Source organism: Amblyomma americanum, chromosome 1, assembly GCF_052857255.1.
Source record: "Amblyomma americanum isolate KBUSLIRL-KWMA chromosome 1, ASM5285725v1, whole genome shotgun sequence".
NCBI lineage: Eukaryota > Metazoa > Arthropoda > Arachnida > Ixodida > Ixodidae > Amblyomma > Amblyomma americanum.
In genome coordinates this window covers 130,291,639-130,312,026 of record NC_135497.1, presented here as the reverse complement: position 1 = coordinate 130,312,026, position 20,388 = coordinate 130,291,639, and the positions used below count along the sequence as shown (strand labels likewise).

At 43.3% G+C, this 20,388-nt stretch overlaps 1 protein-coding gene across 3 annotated transcripts in view; it reads right to left on the bottom strand.

Annotated features, from left to right (window-relative positions):
• Positions 1 to 19,508, bottom strand: part of LOC144113675 (lon protease homolog 2, peroxisomal-like) — a 33,400-nt gene extending 13,892 nt beyond the window's left edge. Inside the window, exons 1-12 of one of the 3 annotated variants that reach the window (XM_077646906.1) lie at positions 19,250 to 19,508; positions 17,801 to 17,894; positions 14,391 to 14,586; positions 11,735 to 11,853; positions 11,302 to 11,454; positions 10,258 to 10,418; positions 9,545 to 9,596; positions 9,184 to 9,305; positions 8,843 to 9,028; positions 5,755 to 5,902; positions 5,563 to 5,642; positions 5,231 to 5,327 (exon numbers count right to left, since the gene is read on the bottom strand). In XM_077646906.1, the coding sequence (XP_077503032.1) occupies positions 5,231 to 5,327; positions 5,563 to 5,642; positions 5,755 to 5,902; positions 8,843 to 9,028; positions 9,184 to 9,305; positions 9,545 to 9,596; positions 10,258 to 10,418; positions 11,302 to 11,454; positions 11,735 to 11,853; positions 14,391 to 14,586; positions 17,801 to 17,894; positions 19,250 to 19,416 (1,575 nt within the window). In that variant the 5' untranslated portion in view covers positions 19,417 to 19,508. Of the gene's footprint in view, positions 1 to 5,230; positions 5,328 to 5,562; positions 5,643 to 5,754; positions 5,903 to 8,842; positions 9,029 to 9,183; positions 9,306 to 9,544; positions 9,597 to 10,257; positions 10,419 to 11,301; positions 11,455 to 11,734; positions 11,854 to 14,390; positions 14,587 to 17,751; positions 17,895 to 18,963; positions 19,082 to 19,249 lie in introns of those variants that run through there. The other 2 variants (XM_077646908.1, XM_077646907.1) reach the window with 2 other exon arrangements.
• Positions 19,509 to 20,388: the final 880 nt, after the last annotated feature.

Below are 20,388 nucleotides of genomic sequence, written 5' to 3'. Positions count from 1 at the left end.
TGAAAAAAGTTCGCAATTTTTCGTTATATCCAGGTTTTCGTTACATGCAGTTTTGGGTTAAGACTGGTAAGGATTATGCCAAAACGAAATAAAAATTCGACAGATATCAATTCAAGTGAACTCGCCATTCAAAGAATTTATTTAATAGAGAAAAACTGCGTAATTTTCGCTTGCTGTTTTTGCCCGATCGAAGCCACTACTCGGCGCTCCAAGGAAACTAAGGCATCCATGGCTGCTTCATCGTCCTGCGAGCCGACGAAATGGCGCAGAACGTCCACCGCGTCCATCAGTTCCCTCGCGGTGGGAACAGCACAAAACGTATCAGGCTCTGACGAACCGTCACCTTCAAGGCTATCTTTAACGGTTTCGACAAGTGCCGCATCAGTCATCTCTTCCGTAGCCACGGCGCCGTTGTCCACGAACAAAAAGTTGCACAGCTCGACACCGTCGGGCACCCCACCGTTCATGCGTAGTTCATCCCACGCTTCTGCGACCTCGGGTGGGCTTGAAGGTTCGTCTTCAGTGACTGTAGCTTGAATGGCCTTATTTACCTGAGCCTTGGCGAAGCAATTGGTGATCACTTGTGATCCGACCTCTTGCCACGACGCAGCAAGCATTTCGATTGCTTGGTAGATATCCACTTTTGTTGGCCATTCAAGGCGGATGTCCAGGAGCATCTTCTGTATCAATCGACGCCGGTAACAGCATTTAAAGCTGTTAATAACCCATTTGTCTAAGGGCTGTACCAGAGAAGTGCAGTTAGGTGGCAAATGCTGCAGCTCGACCTTAGAAAGCTGTAGGCCTTCCACATGGTGCGCGGAGCAGTTGTCAAGCAGCAAACAAATGCTGCGAACTTGTCGCTTGACATCTTGGTTGAGCTCCTTCAGCCAGTCGTAAAAAATTGCCCGCGACATCCAAGCTTTGGAGTTTGCCACATATTTTACTGGCATCCGCCCTGTTCCTTTAAAACATCCGGATCGGGCATTGCGGAAAATAACAAACAGGATTCGCTTGTCGCTGGCATCAGTGTTGGCGCAAAGCAAAACCGTCACGCGGAGTTTAATTTGCTTTCCACCGCGGCAGTCTTCTCCTTTCAGTGAGAACGTGCGGCTCGGTAACATTTAAAAAAACAGGGCCGTCTCATCAGCATTATAAATGTCGGCAGCTTCATAGTGGCTGAAAATGCCGGGAAGCTTCTTGGCCACCCACGAGGCAGCAGCATCGCTGTCTGCGGAGGCAGACTCGCCAGATACCACTTTTCCGACGACACCGTGCCGGCTTTTAAATCCTTGTAGCCAGCTGTTACTCGCTTTGAAGTCGTCGTGGCCCAGGATACAAGCAAAATCTATGGCTTTCTGCTGCAAAATCGCGCCACTTATGGGCACGTTTTGTGCTCGTCTGTCCAAAAACCATGCAAACACGGCGTTGTCTACATCAGCATACGTCGACGTCTTCAGTCTTTTCTTCTGGGCGCTTGTGCCCGACTCCATCGCACTGCGGATGCTTTGTTCTGCAGCAAGAATGGTTGACAGGGAGCTGGCTGGTATATTGAAGCGGGCAGCGACATCCTTCTTTTTTTCGCCGGCGGTAACCGCATTCAAAATCGAGAGCTTATCTTCAAGCAACAAAACTTTGCATTTCCTCACAGCAGAACTCATCGTAACGAACCGACACCGTAAACACACACCAACACACACACGTCAACACGCTGACGAAGAAGGCTTCGAGGCGGATTTAAAGTGGTGGCGAAGGCTGGGCCGAAAAGTGGTTTAGCGCGACTGCAGCACAACCAGAGGATGGGGGGCAAAACACTCATATAAAGAAATGATAAAGCTACAAAATTGGAATGTAATCTGCCAACAAAAAAAAAATATATTAGCACCTTGTTTTATGGAAGAGGTAAGTCATTTTATTAAAACCTGGCAAATTTTGTATTTTTGCAACACTCTTGACCTGCCCCCTATTCATGAGTGTGCGGTGCATTACAGCGCGTCTTTGCAGGCCTTGTTTCGATACCCGGCTAACCCGGCCACAGTGGCGGGAGCTCACGAAGCGATTTCTTATCGCCAGCTGTCTGCGATGGCGCGCCTGGTAAAGCGTATAAATTTAGCTCGCCGGTCTCAAAATGCTCCTTTTGCGAAGTTTTCGTCGTCCTTGCACGTCGCTTCTTTGTCACCGTTCGGTAAGATTTGCACCCCGCTGCACCGCTGCGGCAGTTTTCTCGGTTTTGTCGTTTCCTTCGGCGTGCGGCCAGTGCGAAGTCTTTTTCCGTCTTTGTACGCTTCGCGCTCTTCTTTTGAAGCGCTTAGCGCTTCATTTCAAGATGAGCTTGCGGCATGTGAAGAAACGATGCTCCGTGGTACACTGCGACAGCGTGGATAGTACCATTGGTGTCACGCTACACCGATTCCCGCTGGACTTTCACAGGTGTGTCGTCTGCTCTAGGTATGCGCGATAGCTTCGATATGGTTTCGCCGGGCTGTTCGCTCGTGTTTCATAGCTGTAACCCGTTCGTGCGTACTTGGCTTCATGTCTTTTTCAATGTATGGTATTTGCTCCTACGTTGAGCACGTTTGAGGGTGCTAAAGCTGGCTTTAACATTGCCTTGCAGATGTAAACGCACCTGCTATATTCTTTCAGCTGAAGAAATTAAATGTGAAGAATAATCCCAGTGTGCTCTATGGTCTGTGTTGATGCGCCTACTTATGTCATGTTATGTTTGCTTCAATTGAAGCTGTCGTAGCATTGTTTCCTATACTTTTCAATTTCCTAACTGACAACGTTCGTGGCACTTCAGGGCTTTTTCCTATCTGCACTGTGACTATTGAGATGATTAGCCAACTTAAACAATACTGCTTGTGCTGCCTGTGACATGTATTTTTGTTTGTGTGCCAAGGGTGTGCTTTGTGACTGTATTTGTTTGGTTGCTGCAATAAACAATGAATATGAAACTATGAAAACCATACTTGCCGTACACTCTATTGCGAACTGTGCACTTGAGCCAGTGCTTTGTGCATCATACCTTGCATCATACCTTGCTGTACTCAAAAGCTCTCAAAAGTACTAGCACCAGTATTTGCACTACGAATCATGCATGCTTCGCCAGTGTCTGGAAGTGTTGCTGCCTTTCTATGCTGCCCCTCCTTTACCAGTCACTTTCATTGCGTTCCCAATTGCACATTAACAAGGCCATAACTAGCAGGAACTCGAGCACATTTGACTGGCAAAGGTTGGGGCGCGCTGAAAGGCAGCAACCTTCGAGAGGTACGGGCTCGAAAACGCGGATTCTACAGAAAGACCGCTTTATAATTCGCGCCAAAAGCATACGTATGCGTGACGTCATTCTACGTCACGTTTGCGTAGTTTGCCCCCCAAAATTTAGGGGGCGCTGGAGTGCCCACGAGCCGCCATTTTTTGGACCAATGGGCGTCTATGGAGCCTTCGCTACCAGTGTACATCTACCTTGAAGGCTTACCATAACTGCGCCGCAACACCACGAAAAATTTGTCATAGTAGTGCCACCTAGTGTCAAGCTACAAAATGAAAGCTTAAAAGTTGCTACGCTTCCCACGGAGCGGCGATAGCGGCGCTCAACATCATCATCATCACTGAGGTCTGCTTGTTTTCTGCGATTGCAAGCGTTCTGCTCGCGGTCTACTTTACCTTTTAATATAAAAACTTACTTAAACAATATTCATTAAAGTTGCGCACTGCCCGGTCAAATTTCGGGCAAAACATTACAAGATACAGCTCGATGATCAGAGCCACGGATTCGTTACATCAAGGTCAACTGCCGCAACGAGTTCGTTACATGGAGGTCGCCTATACATGGGCTTCAATGGGGGATGTGCTGGGGAATTGAAAAATTTCGTAAAATCCAGGAATTCGTTACATAGAGGTTCGTTACATAGAGGTTCAACTGTAATACATTTCTGTTTTGGAACGTGTCCACGGGCACGCCCGCACGCGGCAGCCGATAGCGGCGGCGGCCGGATAATGCTACCGCATTCTACTGCTAAAGGCCAAGCTTAAGTGACCTCCATGTTTTTTTTCTGACATGCGATATGAGGGGGTCGACTTACATTCGAGTCAACTTACAATCGTGTACATACGGCATGTTCTCCTTCACTTGGACTCCAATCTGTTACACCAAAGGACTGTGTTCCAAGTCTATTTCTTACGCTGGGTTTTATTTTGATATAATTAACTTTAATCCATGCTGTTCTTTAATCCATGCTGCTCTCTTTGTTTCTTAATGATGCCCCACCATTCACTTTTTCACAGCTTGCAACTCAGTAGGCAATTAAATTTCAAGTCTTTTCATTACCTTTCTGTTTTAGCCACATAGGTAAGCACTTGCAACATACAGCTATTTTCCCCTCAAGGATATCGGTAAGGTGCTGTTCCTAATATAAGTGTGGCTGCCAAATGTACAACCCAATCTTATTCTCCTGGTTATTTCTTTCTTGCGTTCCAGGTCGGCAGTAACTACATGGCCTAGATAACATAACCAGTCACTATTTATGCACACTTTTTCATATCTTACTAGCACCTACATTAAATGGTCATCCAATTTCCAGACTGTCAAACATTACCTCTGTTTTCTCCATTAATATTTGAGGCGACTATTGGATTCAGCGTGTTAGGTCCTTAATCATGCGCTACAATTCTTCCCTAGAGCTCTAAGCAAGGCAATGTCATCAGCAAGTCTGAGGTTACCACAGTGTACTCCATTAACCCTGACACCAATCTCTTCCCAATCCAAGCCTCTGAATACCTCTTGTAAACATATAATGAACAGCAGCAGAGAGGTTGCACCGTCTTGCCTGGCACCCATTCTGATTGGTACCCTCTCACCTCTCATTCCTCCAGTGAAGGATTATGGTCAGTGTGCAGGCCTTGTGGATACCTTCTAGCACCTTTACATATGCCTCCTCCATGCCCTGGTTGCCCAATACTTTTATGACCTTTGATGTTTCAAGAGAACCAAATACTGTTCATATCTCATAAATAAATTATATATAGGGTCTCACTATATTCTCCACATTTCTCTAGCCTGACTGACGGTATGAACGCATGGATTCAAGGAAAGCAAGGCTAGACTCACTATACAGGCATGGCAATAAAAACTATTTAAATGCCACAGGAGGACACACTTAATGCCCAATTCTATATGTACAAGTAAAATATCAATACAAACTGAAGAGTGCATGAAAAAGAACCAACTTGCCTCCATCCTGTCCAGCAAGGCAGCTGGTATTGTGGAAACAGTATTAGCTGTGGCAATGAACAAGACACTTGATAGATCATATGGAATGTTCAGGTAACTGGAAAGTCCAGGTAAGGAAAAGTTAACACAAGCAATCAGGATAAAACAGGTGTTTGTGTACATTTAAGGTAAAGCAAGCTATTTCTGAAAAAAAAAAAAAAAAACAAAAAAAAAAAACAAAACAAAAACGAACTAGCGAACTATCTAAAGCTTACTCATAGCTGCGGTAATCACTCTAACTACAAATGTGTCAGGTACTTGGGTAGACTGATGTCATATCAGAGAAAGGATACTGGTCAATGAAGGCACAGTTCTGTTCTGGATCCAAGACTTCAAGTAAAGCTGCTGCAGGGTCACCATGAATGCCTGGGGTCTAGAAAAAAGAATTAATGTCACACAGCATACAAGGCTGAAAGTTAAATTGACACCAATAAGCCTTTTAATTTCTGTTATTTGCACAACATTATCTACAAGAGTTATCTTACCATCTTGTCAATCTCATCCAGCAAGAACACAGGGTTTTTTACGCCAACAGTACGCAAGCCTTGAATGATTCTGCCTGGCATGGAACCAATGTAGGTTCTGCGGTGGCCTCTGATGTCTGCTTGGTCACTCACTCCCCCCAATGATATCCTGAAAAAGGTATTGCCGATCTTCCATGATTTCTGCACAAAATGCACAAAGCAAGATGAGCAGGCAATGCCTCATTAAAAAATAATACTTCCATGCAACCTTAAACCCCCTGCGGACTTGGACGAGCCAGGCTCATCATAAGCCGGCTATCATTTTTGGCTCGTGACGAGTCCAGCTTGTCGTGCATTTTCTGACAACTGTGAGTAGTTGAAGATGGATAGGGCTCGTCCAAAGCATATTTTTGGTTTGCTGACAGATGGCAGCACAGGTACTAAATGAATATCTTGGTACCATTTCCACACACACACAAAAAAAGTGTCCGTTAGGTGATTAACCCTTTGCGGTCCGTTGTCGGGCAGGGCCCGACAACGCTACACGGCCGTAGCGGTCCGCTGTCGGGCAACGCCCGACAAGGGTGTTCGCCAGTTAAATTTCGCGGTTTTTCTCACCACGAATTGTGCGCATTTTTGTGTACATAATGCGCCATCTCTTGAAGGAGAAGTAAACTTTGTTTCTTGAAGTTTACTTTTTTTTGCACTAGGGCGCAGCACAATGTTCTGGATACTAGAGCCGCCAGAGTGTTCTCACTTGAGCACGGAACGCACGTTGGCGCGGTTCGTTGACAAGCATGGCAACGTTTTCACCGCATGCGTTTTACGGTGGTGCATTTAGCGAAAGCGAAGACGACTTCAGTGAGGAAGAGAATTACGTGCCTCCATCGGACAGTGATGAGAGTTCTTCCACTGAAGCGAGTGACGATGACGACGGCGGCGGTGGAGACAGCACCTTTGTTGACACACAAGGGAATAGTGCGTGACCACGTGCTGCGGACTGGAAGGTGTACGTGGATAATATGCCCGATTTCACACAATTTCCCTTCACTGTCACGAACCCAGGATCACAAGTAAGCACTTGTAATCTCAACTCTGAGCTGGAATATTTTCAGCTGTTTTTTACAGACGAGCTGATGGACAATATTGTGCGCGAAACAAACCGCTATGCGCGTGAAAAGATTTCGAGTGCCGGTGAGCTTCCAAAGGACTCAATTTGGAAGGACTGAGAAGACGTGACCTTGACAGAATTCAAGGCTTTTCTTGGTGTAATCATAAACATGGCCTTGAATCCAAAACTAGAACTGAAGGAGTATTTTAGCCAAGATATTGTCAACAAGATGCCTTTCTTCCCGCACATTTTCTGCCGGAAAAGATTTCTGCAAATGTTTTGGATGTTGCACGTTGCCCCGTGCCATGGTGCCTCTTCAGGTCGGCCGGCAACACGTGGAAGCAAGATCAGGGACGTCGTGCATTACATCGACGCGAAATGCAGAGAGCATTTCAGAGCCGGCCCCAAAATTTGCATCGATGAGAGCACTGTTGGCTTCAAGGGCCGTGTCTCGTTCAAATGCTACAATCCACAGAAGCCAACCAAGTGGGGCATGCTGTTTACGCACTTGCCGACTGCCAAACGGGGTACATTTCGGCAATCGAGCCCTACTACGGCAGCACAACAACTGACAGTCTCGGCCGTACCGAGCTGCCCTTCACCTGCAGGATTGTTCTTCACTTGCTCCAGAAAGTGCAGCAAGCTACGCCGGGGAGTGGCTACCACCTCTACACAGACAGATTTTACACTTCTCCAATGCTTGCCGAGGAGTTACTTCTACAGAGAGTACAATTGACTGGTACCGTGATGCCAAATCACAAGCAAATGCCACAGCAGGTCAAGAAAAAACTGAAAAAGGGCGAAGTGGCAGCTTTCAGAAAAGGACGCTCCTACATGGTGCTTTCGTGGCGAGACAAGCGTCAAGTGACGATGCTCAGTTCTGCCCACAATGTATCTCTCAAAGAAATGACAAGGACACAAGCAGGTGGAAAGAAAGTGACGTTGAAGAAACCAGTGGTCATATGTGACTACACCGAACACATGAGTGCAGTTGACCGTGCGGACCATTACTGCGCCAGCTATGCATTTTGTCGAAAGACAATGAAATGGTGGCGAAAGCTTTTTTTTTGGCTTTTGGAAGTTTCCATCGTAAATAGCTTTATTTTGAGGTGCATACAGCTGCAGAATCGTGGTGAGAAAGAACAGCGACACCTGCAATACCGCCGCAACCTCATCCAACAGCTGGTGGGTGACGTGAGGGCTAGAGCCAAAAAGCGCGGCCCGTCTGCGCGGAAGGAGTGCGAGGAAAGGCTAGATGGGAAGAGCCATTTCATATACAAGCTGCCAGGCCGAAGCAGCAAGGACTGTGCAGTTTGTAGCGATAGAAAAACAAGCGGAGGCCGGAGGGAAACTGTGTTTTTCTGTAAAACCTGCAGTAACAACCCTGGCCTGCACCCAGGAGAATGTTTCGAGCGCTATCACACGCTTCCGAAATATCGGTAGAGAAGTTGCCAGCAAAATGCAATAGAAAAAATAAATATCCTTTGAGTTTTTCTTCCACAGTTTGTGTTTTTCTTCGCGGCGCCACAAACTGGCAAAATAGTTTCGGACCAGGACAGCCGGAAAGTGGGTAAAAGTTTTGGACCGCAAAGGGTTAAGAGTCATGGTATCAAGACAGCTTAGCAAAGAGCCAACAAATCTTTCCCAACAAAGTTGAGCCTGTATGCCATTTAGAAAATCCCACAGTCAAGAGGAACCATTAGGCTTTAGTACAACATGAATAACCAGGTGCAAAAGTAAGAATGCAAGTCGACAAAGTGCTGATGGGCGATCAGCCTCCTTAGCATGCCTCTACATAAAAAACTAGGCAGATTATTTTTTTTTACAAACAAATGCCCGAGAAAGTTTTCATCAACAGCTAGTGAAAAATATCTAACAACAGCCCAGTCTGCACCACATCATTGTCCTTGTCTTCCCTGCACCTAGCAAGAACTGCCCACAAATCGTTCCTTGTAAATAAACAAATATAAGGTCCTTCGCATAACGAAAATGGCATGCCTGTAGAATTCTCGACCCAAAGAGTGAGCGATAGAACGTCCCACACTGGTCTTTCCAACTCCAGGGGGACCCACAAAGCAGAGAATAGGGCCCTTCAGGGAGCTCTTCAGTTTTCTCACAGCTAGGTACTCAAGGACACGTTTCTTCAGTTTTTCCATTCCATAGTGATCAGCATCCAAGTCAGACCTGCAAAATTTGCACTATCAGAAGCTCGGTGGTGGCTGGGTCGAAAATCAATCAATAGAAAAGAACAAACAACAACAGCTGCAACAAAGCTTTAAAATGGGTGGCTGACATTGGGAATAGGATATTCTGGAGCACACACAGTAAAGTAAACATACCTTGACTTGGCAAGGTCAACAACTTCAGAAGAACTGTGAGACCAAGGCAGGTCAATGAGCAGCTCTAAGTAGTTTCTGGTCATGGCATGCTCAGGCATATGTGGTGGCATCTTTTTTAACCTCTGAAAGCAATCACATCAGAGAGGCATGACCCCATTTTGGTGGAGCTTTTATAGGAATAAAATCCCAGCACTTAAACATACAGCAAATAGACTATGTGTGACGTTTTAGTTCCAAGACATGAAAATTGCTCCTGCAAGTCATTCTCCTGTGCAGTGCACAAATTTTTGGGCAATGCAGTCTCAATTTACACTGAATGCAAAGAATCTGGCATGGAAGCATATTAAAAGTCACAAGATACCTGCAATTCTTTCGCAGCTACCTTCCTTGCATGGTCAGGCATCTCAGCTGCCCTGTAGAAAAAGAGCAAAAACATAACTGGCATCAATATATGCACCATTTTTCTATAGATGCTGCCTGCAGACTGACTACCTTGTTGGTAATGAAAATAGTTGCAAATACTTTTTCAGCCTGAGCCACTGGCTTGTATGCTCTCAAATATGATGAAAGGTGGCATTAGATCACATGACAAAAAAAGGTAGACTCTTGTTAATTCATACTGACATTTTATCTGAACCGACACTTTGGTCCCACCAATATCAAGTGTTAAAAGGGCTCACCTTAATTCTAACAAATTTTCTGTCCCCTTTGAGTTCTAGTTACCAAGAGTTAACTGTACCTATGTCAAGGCCAAACCGAGAAAACAAAATTTAACTGCAAAAAAAAAGAGATGCACCATCTGCCTGTAAAAAGGCAAAACGCTTGCCAAGAGACAAGACAGGTAAGAAACTTAAAGTAAAGCAAAAAAATATGACTGAAGAACTGTAATGCTACCTCATCCTTGAACAAATCAACTTCAAAATCATTGTCATCGATACACGGGGCTATCCAGTGGCTCATACTGAACTGAAAGAAGAAATTTAGCACGCGCCTTCCATAGTAGGTTGTGCAGTAAGGAATTACCAGACGAACATGATGAGAGCTGAAGGGAGTATAAACTATGAAATCACTTACTTTATCTTTTTCTCCAACAAGCCAACTTCATCTCTGTCTTCAAAATCATCATCATCAATATCCAGCTGCTGCCTTGGGCGGTGCGGTGACCCAACCTTCTCAATTTGGAAAGAGCGTGATGTGCTTCCATCTAGCTTAGCTTGATGGAAGAACTGAAGACCCTTTTAAAAGTAGAGAAAGAAGAAATTCCCCACAAGTGAATGCACCAGGAACCACATGAAAACAATGCTATGATTTACGCCTCCAAAAATCAAGGTTTTCCACATTTCGCAACCCACAGTCACAGCAATCAAGTATATTTATTGCTGGTGGCAAGTGGCATCGGCCAGATGATGCCACTTCCAAGTAGTTTTATCACCTTTCTAGTTTTTGAAGTTCCAATGCACACATAAATGTTAGATTTTAAGGAAGCATTGAGTGGCCTCCACAATGAATAAAACAGCAAGCAAAAACAACAACATAACCTCTTAACAAATATTTGCGACCATTATCACGAGATGGTGCTCCTGATCAGAAAAATGTAGCCAGCACCTCATCATAAAGTAGTAGCAGTGCAATACGAGTGAGGAATGGTCAGTCAAAATGGAAAGAAAAAAGGTAACTGACTCAGCTGTTGCCAATATATGCGTGTCTCATTAAAAACATTTCTGAAACAACTGCATCTCTTCAACACAAGAGCCTGAGACTACTCACTAACAATGGCAAATTATTATAATGAAAAATGAGTTTATGGGTTTATAGGTTTATGGGGGTTTAACGTCCCAAAGCGACTCAGGCTATGAGGGACGCCGTAGTGAAGGACTCCGGAAACTTCTACCACCTGGGGTTCTTTAACGTGCACTGACATCACACTGTACACGGGCCTCTAGAATTTCACCTCCATCGAAATTCGACTGCCGCGGCCGGGATTCAACCCGCGTCTTTCGGGCTAGCAGTTGAGCGCCATAACCACTCAGCCACCGCGGCGGCATAATGAAAAATGATGAAAAAAAAATCAAAGTATGCACAAAAACAGAAAGGGAAGAGAGAAGACGCCAAGCTCACTTCGATTTGTCGAACAAGTAAGGGAAGAGTCTTCTTAAAGCGCTCGCCCAAATCAACTGCATCCAAAACTTGAAGTCGCTCTGCATGAGTAGCTCTCACGATGGCAGCACAGACATCTGGCAAGCTTTGAATAGGAAGAGAGGCCAAGAAACGCTGCAAAAAGATTGTGACATCCCCACGCTGATTTGAGAACAACAGGATCGTCACATGCACACATGCATTCATGCACACACAGTGAATAAAAACAATAACATTTAATCAACTGTTTCTAATGACCAATGTGGCATGTGCTGCTATCCATGTAAGAGAGAGCATGTTGGTGAGACTTGTTGCTTTTCAGTCTTTACGTGACAAGGAGCAGCTGGCACCATTTCCAAGCCCCACATACTTCATATCCATAACATAAAGACAGGAAAAGAGAAACAGACTTCACCTTTAGCTTGATGACATAGGGAACAGAGAGATCCAGCGTATCAATCAGTTTGTTGACCTGCTCTCGAAACTGGCCCATCAGTTCCATTAGTTCTGTATCGCAATCATCTATATGCATAGCTGTAAAAAGGGAAGCTATAAATTTAGTAACTGTAACTAGTGCTTTCAACTTACAAAACGATTAAATGAACAAAAAATTTAGATTTACTGTTTCAGCCGAAAGCTAATAAACCACACTTCGTGCCTCGTGAAGCCAAATCAGAAAATTTCTCTTCTCAGATACCTTCTTTCTTATACAGATGTACAATATGCCTAATTCTTAGAACTTTATGTGAGAGACTGATTCAAAGGTGACTAAATCATTCACTGGTTAACTTGTTCTGTAGTCCAGTACAACTTAAAAGATAAGCGGCAAATGTCCCGTAAAGGGAATCTGAATATACACCTGCCACCCAATATAGCAACTATCTTTTTGCTTACATCACAGCAGCATGATGAACTTTTTTGATATGGGTGCGCACATTCCACTGTGTGCCATTGCTGCCTGGTTACCAACTGAGTGCTTGCTAAGCAGATTTTTCACTACTTATCATGAATACCATGGAGCATGCACATTGCATGCATGGAGCACGCATGGAGCATGCATCATAGAACTAAGGTGCTGAACCAGACTACGTAGAGCATATGTTCCAAATGGCAAAACAACATGATAGAAGGATAGAAGAACATGCAAGACAACAACACTTCTAACTGGCAGATTTACTAGAAGACATATGTTCGAATACAAAGCCATTTTAACAACAAAACAAGACATTTGATGAGCCAATGAACACAGTCTTTATCAAGATAAGCAACCTCACCCAGAAACAAGAATATTGATGCAGTCACCACTTTCTTAAAAATACAAAAGTTTTTAAACTTCTGCTTGCCCTTGCATTGTGGCACTGCTTTGATTTTGCACTAGCAAGAGAACAGCATTAAGCAACAATCCACACAGTGCTAAGCAAGGTGGCTGACTGTGTTGAACCAGACCATGTACATGTGCTGCCTGAGCCAATCATTTTGTGTCAACACCATGCAAACACCTGAATGTAACCAAACTTTTAAAAAACACGGAATGTCCTAGCCACGTGAAACCAACTGAGGGTTGTTTAGAGTCGCGCGACCTAGTCTGCAGTATTTTTTCGTTCTCCAGAGTTAATTAGTTAAGCCTAATTACCTAACATTTTTTAATTATAGACTTCAGGAACAAAGTGTCAATAGAAAAGTTGTAGATTGCTGTGAAAAACAGCTGACTGAAATGTTTCCACCAAGGCACTGTTTATGTAAAGTAGTTTATTTACCGGCCTTAAACGATAACTCACATAATAAAAAAAGCTTCCACGTTACAACGGTACCATTTAAATGCCCCAAGACGCATCTTATACAACAATATCCGGTTTTATCTGGAGTGCTCTCCCTGATGAACCTTTGCATGCACATTGGGGCAGAGATGTGAGCCAGCAGCTGATCACGTGATAACTTTCTTTTAAGGCCAATAAATAAGCTACGTAAATTGTGCCTTGATGGAGATTAACAGCGCTGCTAGCAGTTTTTCGAGATGATCTACAACTTTTCCATTGACACTTTGTTCCTGAAGCCAATAATTAAAAAGTTAGCTATAGGCTTAACTAATTAACACTGAAGAATGAAAAAAATACTACGGAATAGGCCATGTGACTCTGAACGACCCTCGATTGGTTTCACGGGGCTAGGACACTTCATCTTTTTTAAAAGCTTGGTTACATTTAGATGGGACATCTGGTATATAACCCTTTTTGTAAATGTAAACACGCATCTTGAAACAAATCTGGAAGTTGTTAGAAACGCCAGTGTCATTTCACATGCTCATTAAAAGTTAAGTGGCTAACCTAAAGCCAAGAGAAAGCAAGAAAATGGTCCCACACAGCTTGGCATCTCTGCATATCAACTTCACTAGATTTGGCTAAATGGGGAACTAGCATACGGGCAGAGTAGTATGATGCCACTAAATTGAAACTCATATATAAACATGCACATAAAGATAGGTGTCTGTGCACCTTCACAAGGCCATTCAGGTGTACTCCAGTTCTGAGTACTAGTTACAACTGAAAATATTACAGCTAGTGGGCACTTGTTATAATTGAGTGCAGTACATTACAAAGAATAAAGTACCCCTGGCATAAATGATAAGAACCTTTGTAAGTATGAAAAGAAAAGAAAGAAATGAAGATTAGAAGCTCATATGAAACTGATTCAAACAAACTTCCAATGCTACAAGTTCTAAAGTCTTGAAGAACTTAACTGTATGCTTCTCCAGTGAAGTCTGTATTACTGCATTTACTCGCAGAATGAACGCACTTCTTTGTAAAAAAAAAACATAATTTCAGAGGTCCCTTTATCATGTAGGGTACTGTCGGAAATTAATATTTTCTTAAATATTAATAGCCTATTGGAGAATGTGTCGATTATGCAGATGTGCTTATTATGCAGTCACTATGATACCTCAAGGACTGAACATCTAATTAAATCAGCATCACTATTTAAAAGCAGCACATATAAACGTGAATAAAGCCAAGAGGTAATAAAAAGAAATGACATCGCAGTATTGGCAGTTTAGCAGTGGCCTCTCTACTTACAGCCATCTTCTCCAGGCAATTTGTCAAGCTGAGAAACATTTCCCACAAGGTAAGGTGACTCCTGGACAAGACCATCAATGCGGAAGCGGCAAAGGCCCGTCACAAGAAGAGTGTAAGAAGGTCGCGGCCAGTTAGTGCCTGTCACCTGCACGACGATGCCTGCTGTCCCCAGGTGGTGCATAGACCACATTTCTTCCTGCATTGAGGCATCTTGACTCAATACATAACAAGGTTAGGGCAATCAACATCAATGAATGAAGAAAAGAACTGGTGAACGTAAAAGCGCAAAAAACAAGGACGTAGAATAACACACACAACACGTCCTTGTTTGTCTACGTCCTTGTTTTTTGCGCTTTTACGTTCAGCATGGTAAACCAACTCGCCCAAACTCGGCCTTTATTGAAAAGAACTGGATAAAGATGATACAATCTCAATTAAACATAAAAAGTCCCAACTAAACAAACAGAAGCACAGTTTCCAATGTGGTTGCAAGACCTATGGCTCTTCATAGTCAATATCCATACAGCTTTCTTGGAACACCTAAATGTTGATAACCACTAAAAAGACGCCATCAAAACTTCCCCCAGCAATTATGCTCTTGGAAAGGATAGCACAATGTTCTGCTCATGAAAACTGTAGCCACAATGCAAGGATGATGGGGAGGCATGCAACAACATAAGGTACCATAAGATGACATAGAATAATGGGCTCTGAGATGAAGAGTCAGGAAAGAGTTACAAGCAATAATTTTTAAAATTTTTTATGCAAATGACAAAACGTGCTCATTTAGCATAGTTATTAACTGTGTCAAATAAAAGCTCAGCGCTGCTCATCTTACAGACTTCCTAATATATTTCATGAGATTAAGACAAGACTGAAGTTTGACAGTTCTAGCAGGCCTGCACAGTGAGAATATGCACCAAGCTCAGTTTCCAGGTGAGTAGTGAGGCTGTTATACTAAATTACAGAGTAATTACTCATTACTATCCACCCAAGCACAGCTATGAGGCTACAAAGAAAAGCTACACAGCTTTCACATGTAGCTTTCACATAAACTCTGTAGTCAAGAAAAAATTCATCCTGGTCCAGTGCAAACGCTCTATCAACTAAGCTAACCAGGATGGCTAGGAATGAGAGCGAATTAATAACTCTAAGTGCAAACGGTGTTCGTCTAATGTTTTTAGAGGGAATTACCCAAGATGGAGTAGATCTATAAATACTTTCTTATTACAAATCTACGCCCTCTTGAGGGATTTCTTCTAAAAACACTGCACTAATATTACAGATCTCCATGAAATGCCTTTATTTTCAACCAACTTCTCAAAACAATATTGGCTTGGCCTATATACACCTGTACTAAAGTTATGTGAACTAATCAGAATTTATTTCTTAAAAAAAAATAATAATTCAAGGACATTTTTTTAGAAACTGAGCTGTTTAACATTAACCCCCTTATAAGGATCCTAAAACATTTCTAAATAAAATGACAAGTAAAGCCAACTATTTTATTGCACCACATGCTAATGAACATTTGAGCCACACATAGCTAATCTACACAGAGCAGAGCTCCAACAATTCAGCTTTATCGACTGCTTGCTATTTCCCACATGCCAATCGTACCAACACAGGTGGGCAACACAAATGCACCGAAAGCTGCAGTAGCTAGTTTACACATGTTGAAAAGGAAACAAAGAATGCCATGTCATGTATCACTGGGCAAGGGCAGGGCATCATAAGCATCCGACACTGCTAGTGCAGATGTTCAGCTTCTAGTACAGTAGGAGTTACAAGAGGAAAAGCCTCGAAGACAGCAAGAGACAATTCTTTATTGCTAATAGCTCTGTTGATACATGTCGCCTTCAAGGATAAGATTCTGTAAGCAAGTTCCTTTCTTGATTGCTTGACAAATTTTGCAGTCCTTAATAAAGTGTTTCAGGATTCTTTCACTAGAAATGTTTAAATAAATAAATCCACCCAACAGTACATTATCTTTTCAAGACGTAAGGTGCCTATAAAGACCTAAACATGCGTGTCTTGCATATTATGAAACTTTGAACAAGGAAAGCTCTTTAACCTAATAGCTTTTTTTTAAAGCCCCCTGAACTGCTGCACATAAAAGTAAAATAATACGTAAGTGCCTTGAGCAATAGAAGGGCAACCCTTCATGAGTGTTCCATTATACTTCAGTGCGTCACAGTGAGCATCATGAAATCAAATTAATGCAATGCACTCTGTTTTCAAGGCTGACCTTTAAAAAGACAATGGGGGGCCTACATCTATCTCAGTGATAAAAAAAAGAAAGAAGGCAGAAAGCAAGGACATTTTTATGTAAGGGACCAGGATCTGATGACGCACGACCACATTTCCTCAAAGAGCACAACAAGGCCACGCAAAGCTCACCCATTCACTGCACAAGCACAGTAACAAAAAAGTAACGGCAAAAAGGAAAGTAGCACCATGAAATTGTGCTACGCAGCTGCTGAGGAAAGCTCTTGGCAAAGGATCAAAAAGTAAACAGATAGTCTTCAAGAGCAGCAAGACAGGTTGTTTAGTTAGCACAACTTTCATAGCCCCTAAATCAAAACATGCTTGCTTGCAGAAATAAATGTTTGCTAACAATTTGATAGCAGACCCAGAAACACTGGGTTGAGTTGTTGAAGATGCTCATTACATGTTCACAGGTCATGCAGTCGCAACAGTTTTGAGCAAAGTTGACATGGCATATGTGTCGCCAACATTTCTGTTCCAGCAACCAAATGGTTATAATGCTATTCAATACACATTTAAAGGACAGAAGCTCTACAAAAAGTAACGTCTAAACCCCATTACTTAACATGCAATACCTTATGCCAGGGCCTTGATGGCATGAACAAATAAAAAATGAATGGCCAAACAACTCAGAGCCATGCTGCTTGCACCAGTGCCCAGCGAAATATACTTCTTTTGCATTACAAAGGGGCTGCTTCTTGAAATGGCCTGACATTGATGACAAAAAAGAAAGAAAACATAATTGCCCAAGTTCAGCTGCAAGAAAAAGAAAGCATTCCTACTACCAACACTGCATTCATCAAGCAACTGCTTAGTTATGCATAGAAAAAGGTTTCAGATAAACTTCCATCTCACTCTGATGCTATTTTTACTATGTGTGCCCAAATCAAACAATCAGGTGATATTATTGGAAACTGAGGCACCAAATGCAGCTTGCCAACAGAAAATACTGCATAGTACCCATTTTACGTACAGTGGTTGCATAAATCAATATAAAATGAATAAGCACTGAAAGAAAACAGAAATCATATTAAAGTGCTTTCAGTTGCTACATCAATAAACATTTCAGCAATTAAAATCAGCTACTTCTTACCACATTTTTCTGACGATATGGTGCAGCTGATTCAAGATTGTGCACCCACCTCATGTGACTCACTGTCTTCTCGTGGAACCACACCAACTATAGCACTGCTGAAAGTGCTATGTCCAAGCAGATGGTGCTTCACCATGTTCATGCTGAAAAACAGGTTTGAAAATACACTTCGCAATCTGAGAACTCTGAAATACAGGTCCCAATACGATGGCAATGTGTCCTAGACAGACAACAATGAAAAATGGCACTGAACCACACAGACTGACTGCTTTATCTGAAAGATCAAAATTTTACATTGGCTGGAAAACAATGACACCAAACCTCTAATGAATGTATACAACACTCCTTGGCAAACAAACTGGCAATACACAAGTACAGACTGGCAAAGTCCTAATAAGTGGTACCTATGACTGCATTTCATTTAAATACCTTCAGGTATTAAAAAAAAGAAGGCCATTTTCGAACTAAATGCATACACACAACCAAGCTCTAACAGCGAATTTTACACACCTGAGATCCCTATATTTGAGTTCATCTGTTATGCTACAGCTTGAATGACACACACCAAATGCGGGCACTTTGAACTGCACTCAAACGCAACTGCCTGCATTTCATGCAGAATATTAAAAAATATGCAAGAATGAACTTCATGTAGCAAGTTTAAATTACACGACAATCCTAAGGAAAGGTATGCTTTAATACAGCAGCACAGTGCACGTTCACAAAGCTGGACAATTCACGCTCATCATCGCGTACCTAAATGGTCCCATAAGTTCACGGAAGCACGTTTACGCTTGCGCTTGTAAACACCATGGAGTTATTCTAAAGCACCTTTTAGACTTCCTCAAGGAACTGCGCGTTTGACTGCAGCATACTGAAACGATCAGCCCGCGAATGTCATGCGGACGAGCATTAACTACAAGATCAGAAAATAATAATCTCAAACCGGGCCAACGGAATACCCTACTCTAGAATTTCTGTCCTGGCAGCGACAGACACCAGGCTGTCTGCCAACACTTGCAAGCATTATTACACAGTAATTATTTGGCACTGCATTACACATCAGCCCAACAGGGAAGGCAATTTTGCTTTATGAGTTTTTTATGAACGTTTTGGCATTCTATTTTAACTTGCACGTTTTTGTTTTCGGCAACTTCAAAAAACTTTAAACGCGCAAAAGGTGACATGACCAAAAGTACGTAAAGCGCCTACCACGAACTCCGCAACCAACGAGATGTTTCGTGCTGCTCATTACGGAGATCGAACACATCTCAAGACTGCACCTCATTATGGCTGAAAAAATAAACTGTAGACACACACACATATATACACAGATCTTTACATTGCCGCGAATAAAGAGTAAACAAGACACAGTAATTATTTGGCACTGCGCCAGCACGATTGGGGTCGAACACAGTGCTTCGGCGAGGGCAAGCAACAGCAGAACTACACTGTCAGGCACAACGGCACCAACGGTTGAAATACACGAACTACTCACTTCCTGTGCGATGACACCGGTATTCTTATCGAAGCTCCTGGAAAAAGGACCCCGTCAATCAAAAGCAACGGCAGCCTTCGAGGAAGTCTCGCTGTTGGCGTCGCCATTCTCGAAACTACACTTGCGACACTGGCGCCACCGCAGCTGATTGCGGGAACTTCAAACATGAACTTTCGTTTCGCCCCCTGCCATCGCCTCCTCTAGGAACATGGAGGAAAGAAAAAAAAAACAATAAACTCCATGTTTCTCTAGGATCTAGGAACATGGAGTTTTCCTTCCTCCAAGTCTAGGAAGATGCCTGCCGTGTGCGCCAAAAACCTGCTGTTCTTACCTTTTTCTTTTTTCTCCTTTCCACTTGAGGTAGTAGCTAGCGATCCTTGTGGCGGCCGCTTGCAACATATGCGCGCATGCGCACATCACCGCGCGGGCGTGGCGTGCCCGCTCCGTAGCAGACGACGTCTCTGCGCCAGACGGCGCCCGTGCGTTTTCGACTGTTTAAGCCAACGAAAACAAAAGCACGCAGGGCTAAAAGTAAAAAGTCGCAAATAAATTTATTTTACTCCCTCACAGGCTACTTGATTCCACTTTAAATGAAGTTTAAATTTTTTTAGAAAAATACGGTGAAAAAATTCTAAAGACCGGCATCGTTGCTCTCTCCGACCAGAGCAACGTCAGTGCTGTGGCATGTTGCAAGTTGCGCGTCCGCGCCATAAGTGTCGCCACGGTCGGAACGATTGCAGCGATCCTGGTATCTGGCGGCTCATGTGTTCTAGGTTTCCATAATGGAATTTATTAATTTTGATTTTTAGAACGATTGTCACTGATATTGCAATGCCCAAGATGCCTAAAATCACTTTTGTACATCGATTGTCACTACTGATGTTTCCTTTAATAAACTGTTCTTTGGAGAAAACTATTTACGTTTTTGGTACTCGAGCGAGCGCCCTAAGCAGCTGCTAATCAGCCGCGCTGGCCGCGCCGCCAACTCCCAGGCACCGCCACCGTCGCATTTCAAAATCGTCCCCATTGGCTCTACGGGAATGTCACACCCTTGGCAACGTTCAGAGCTCGACATCATTCGTCGCAAGGCAGCTGCTGCCGACTCAACGGAGCCACACCATGCCTGGCACTGTAACAAG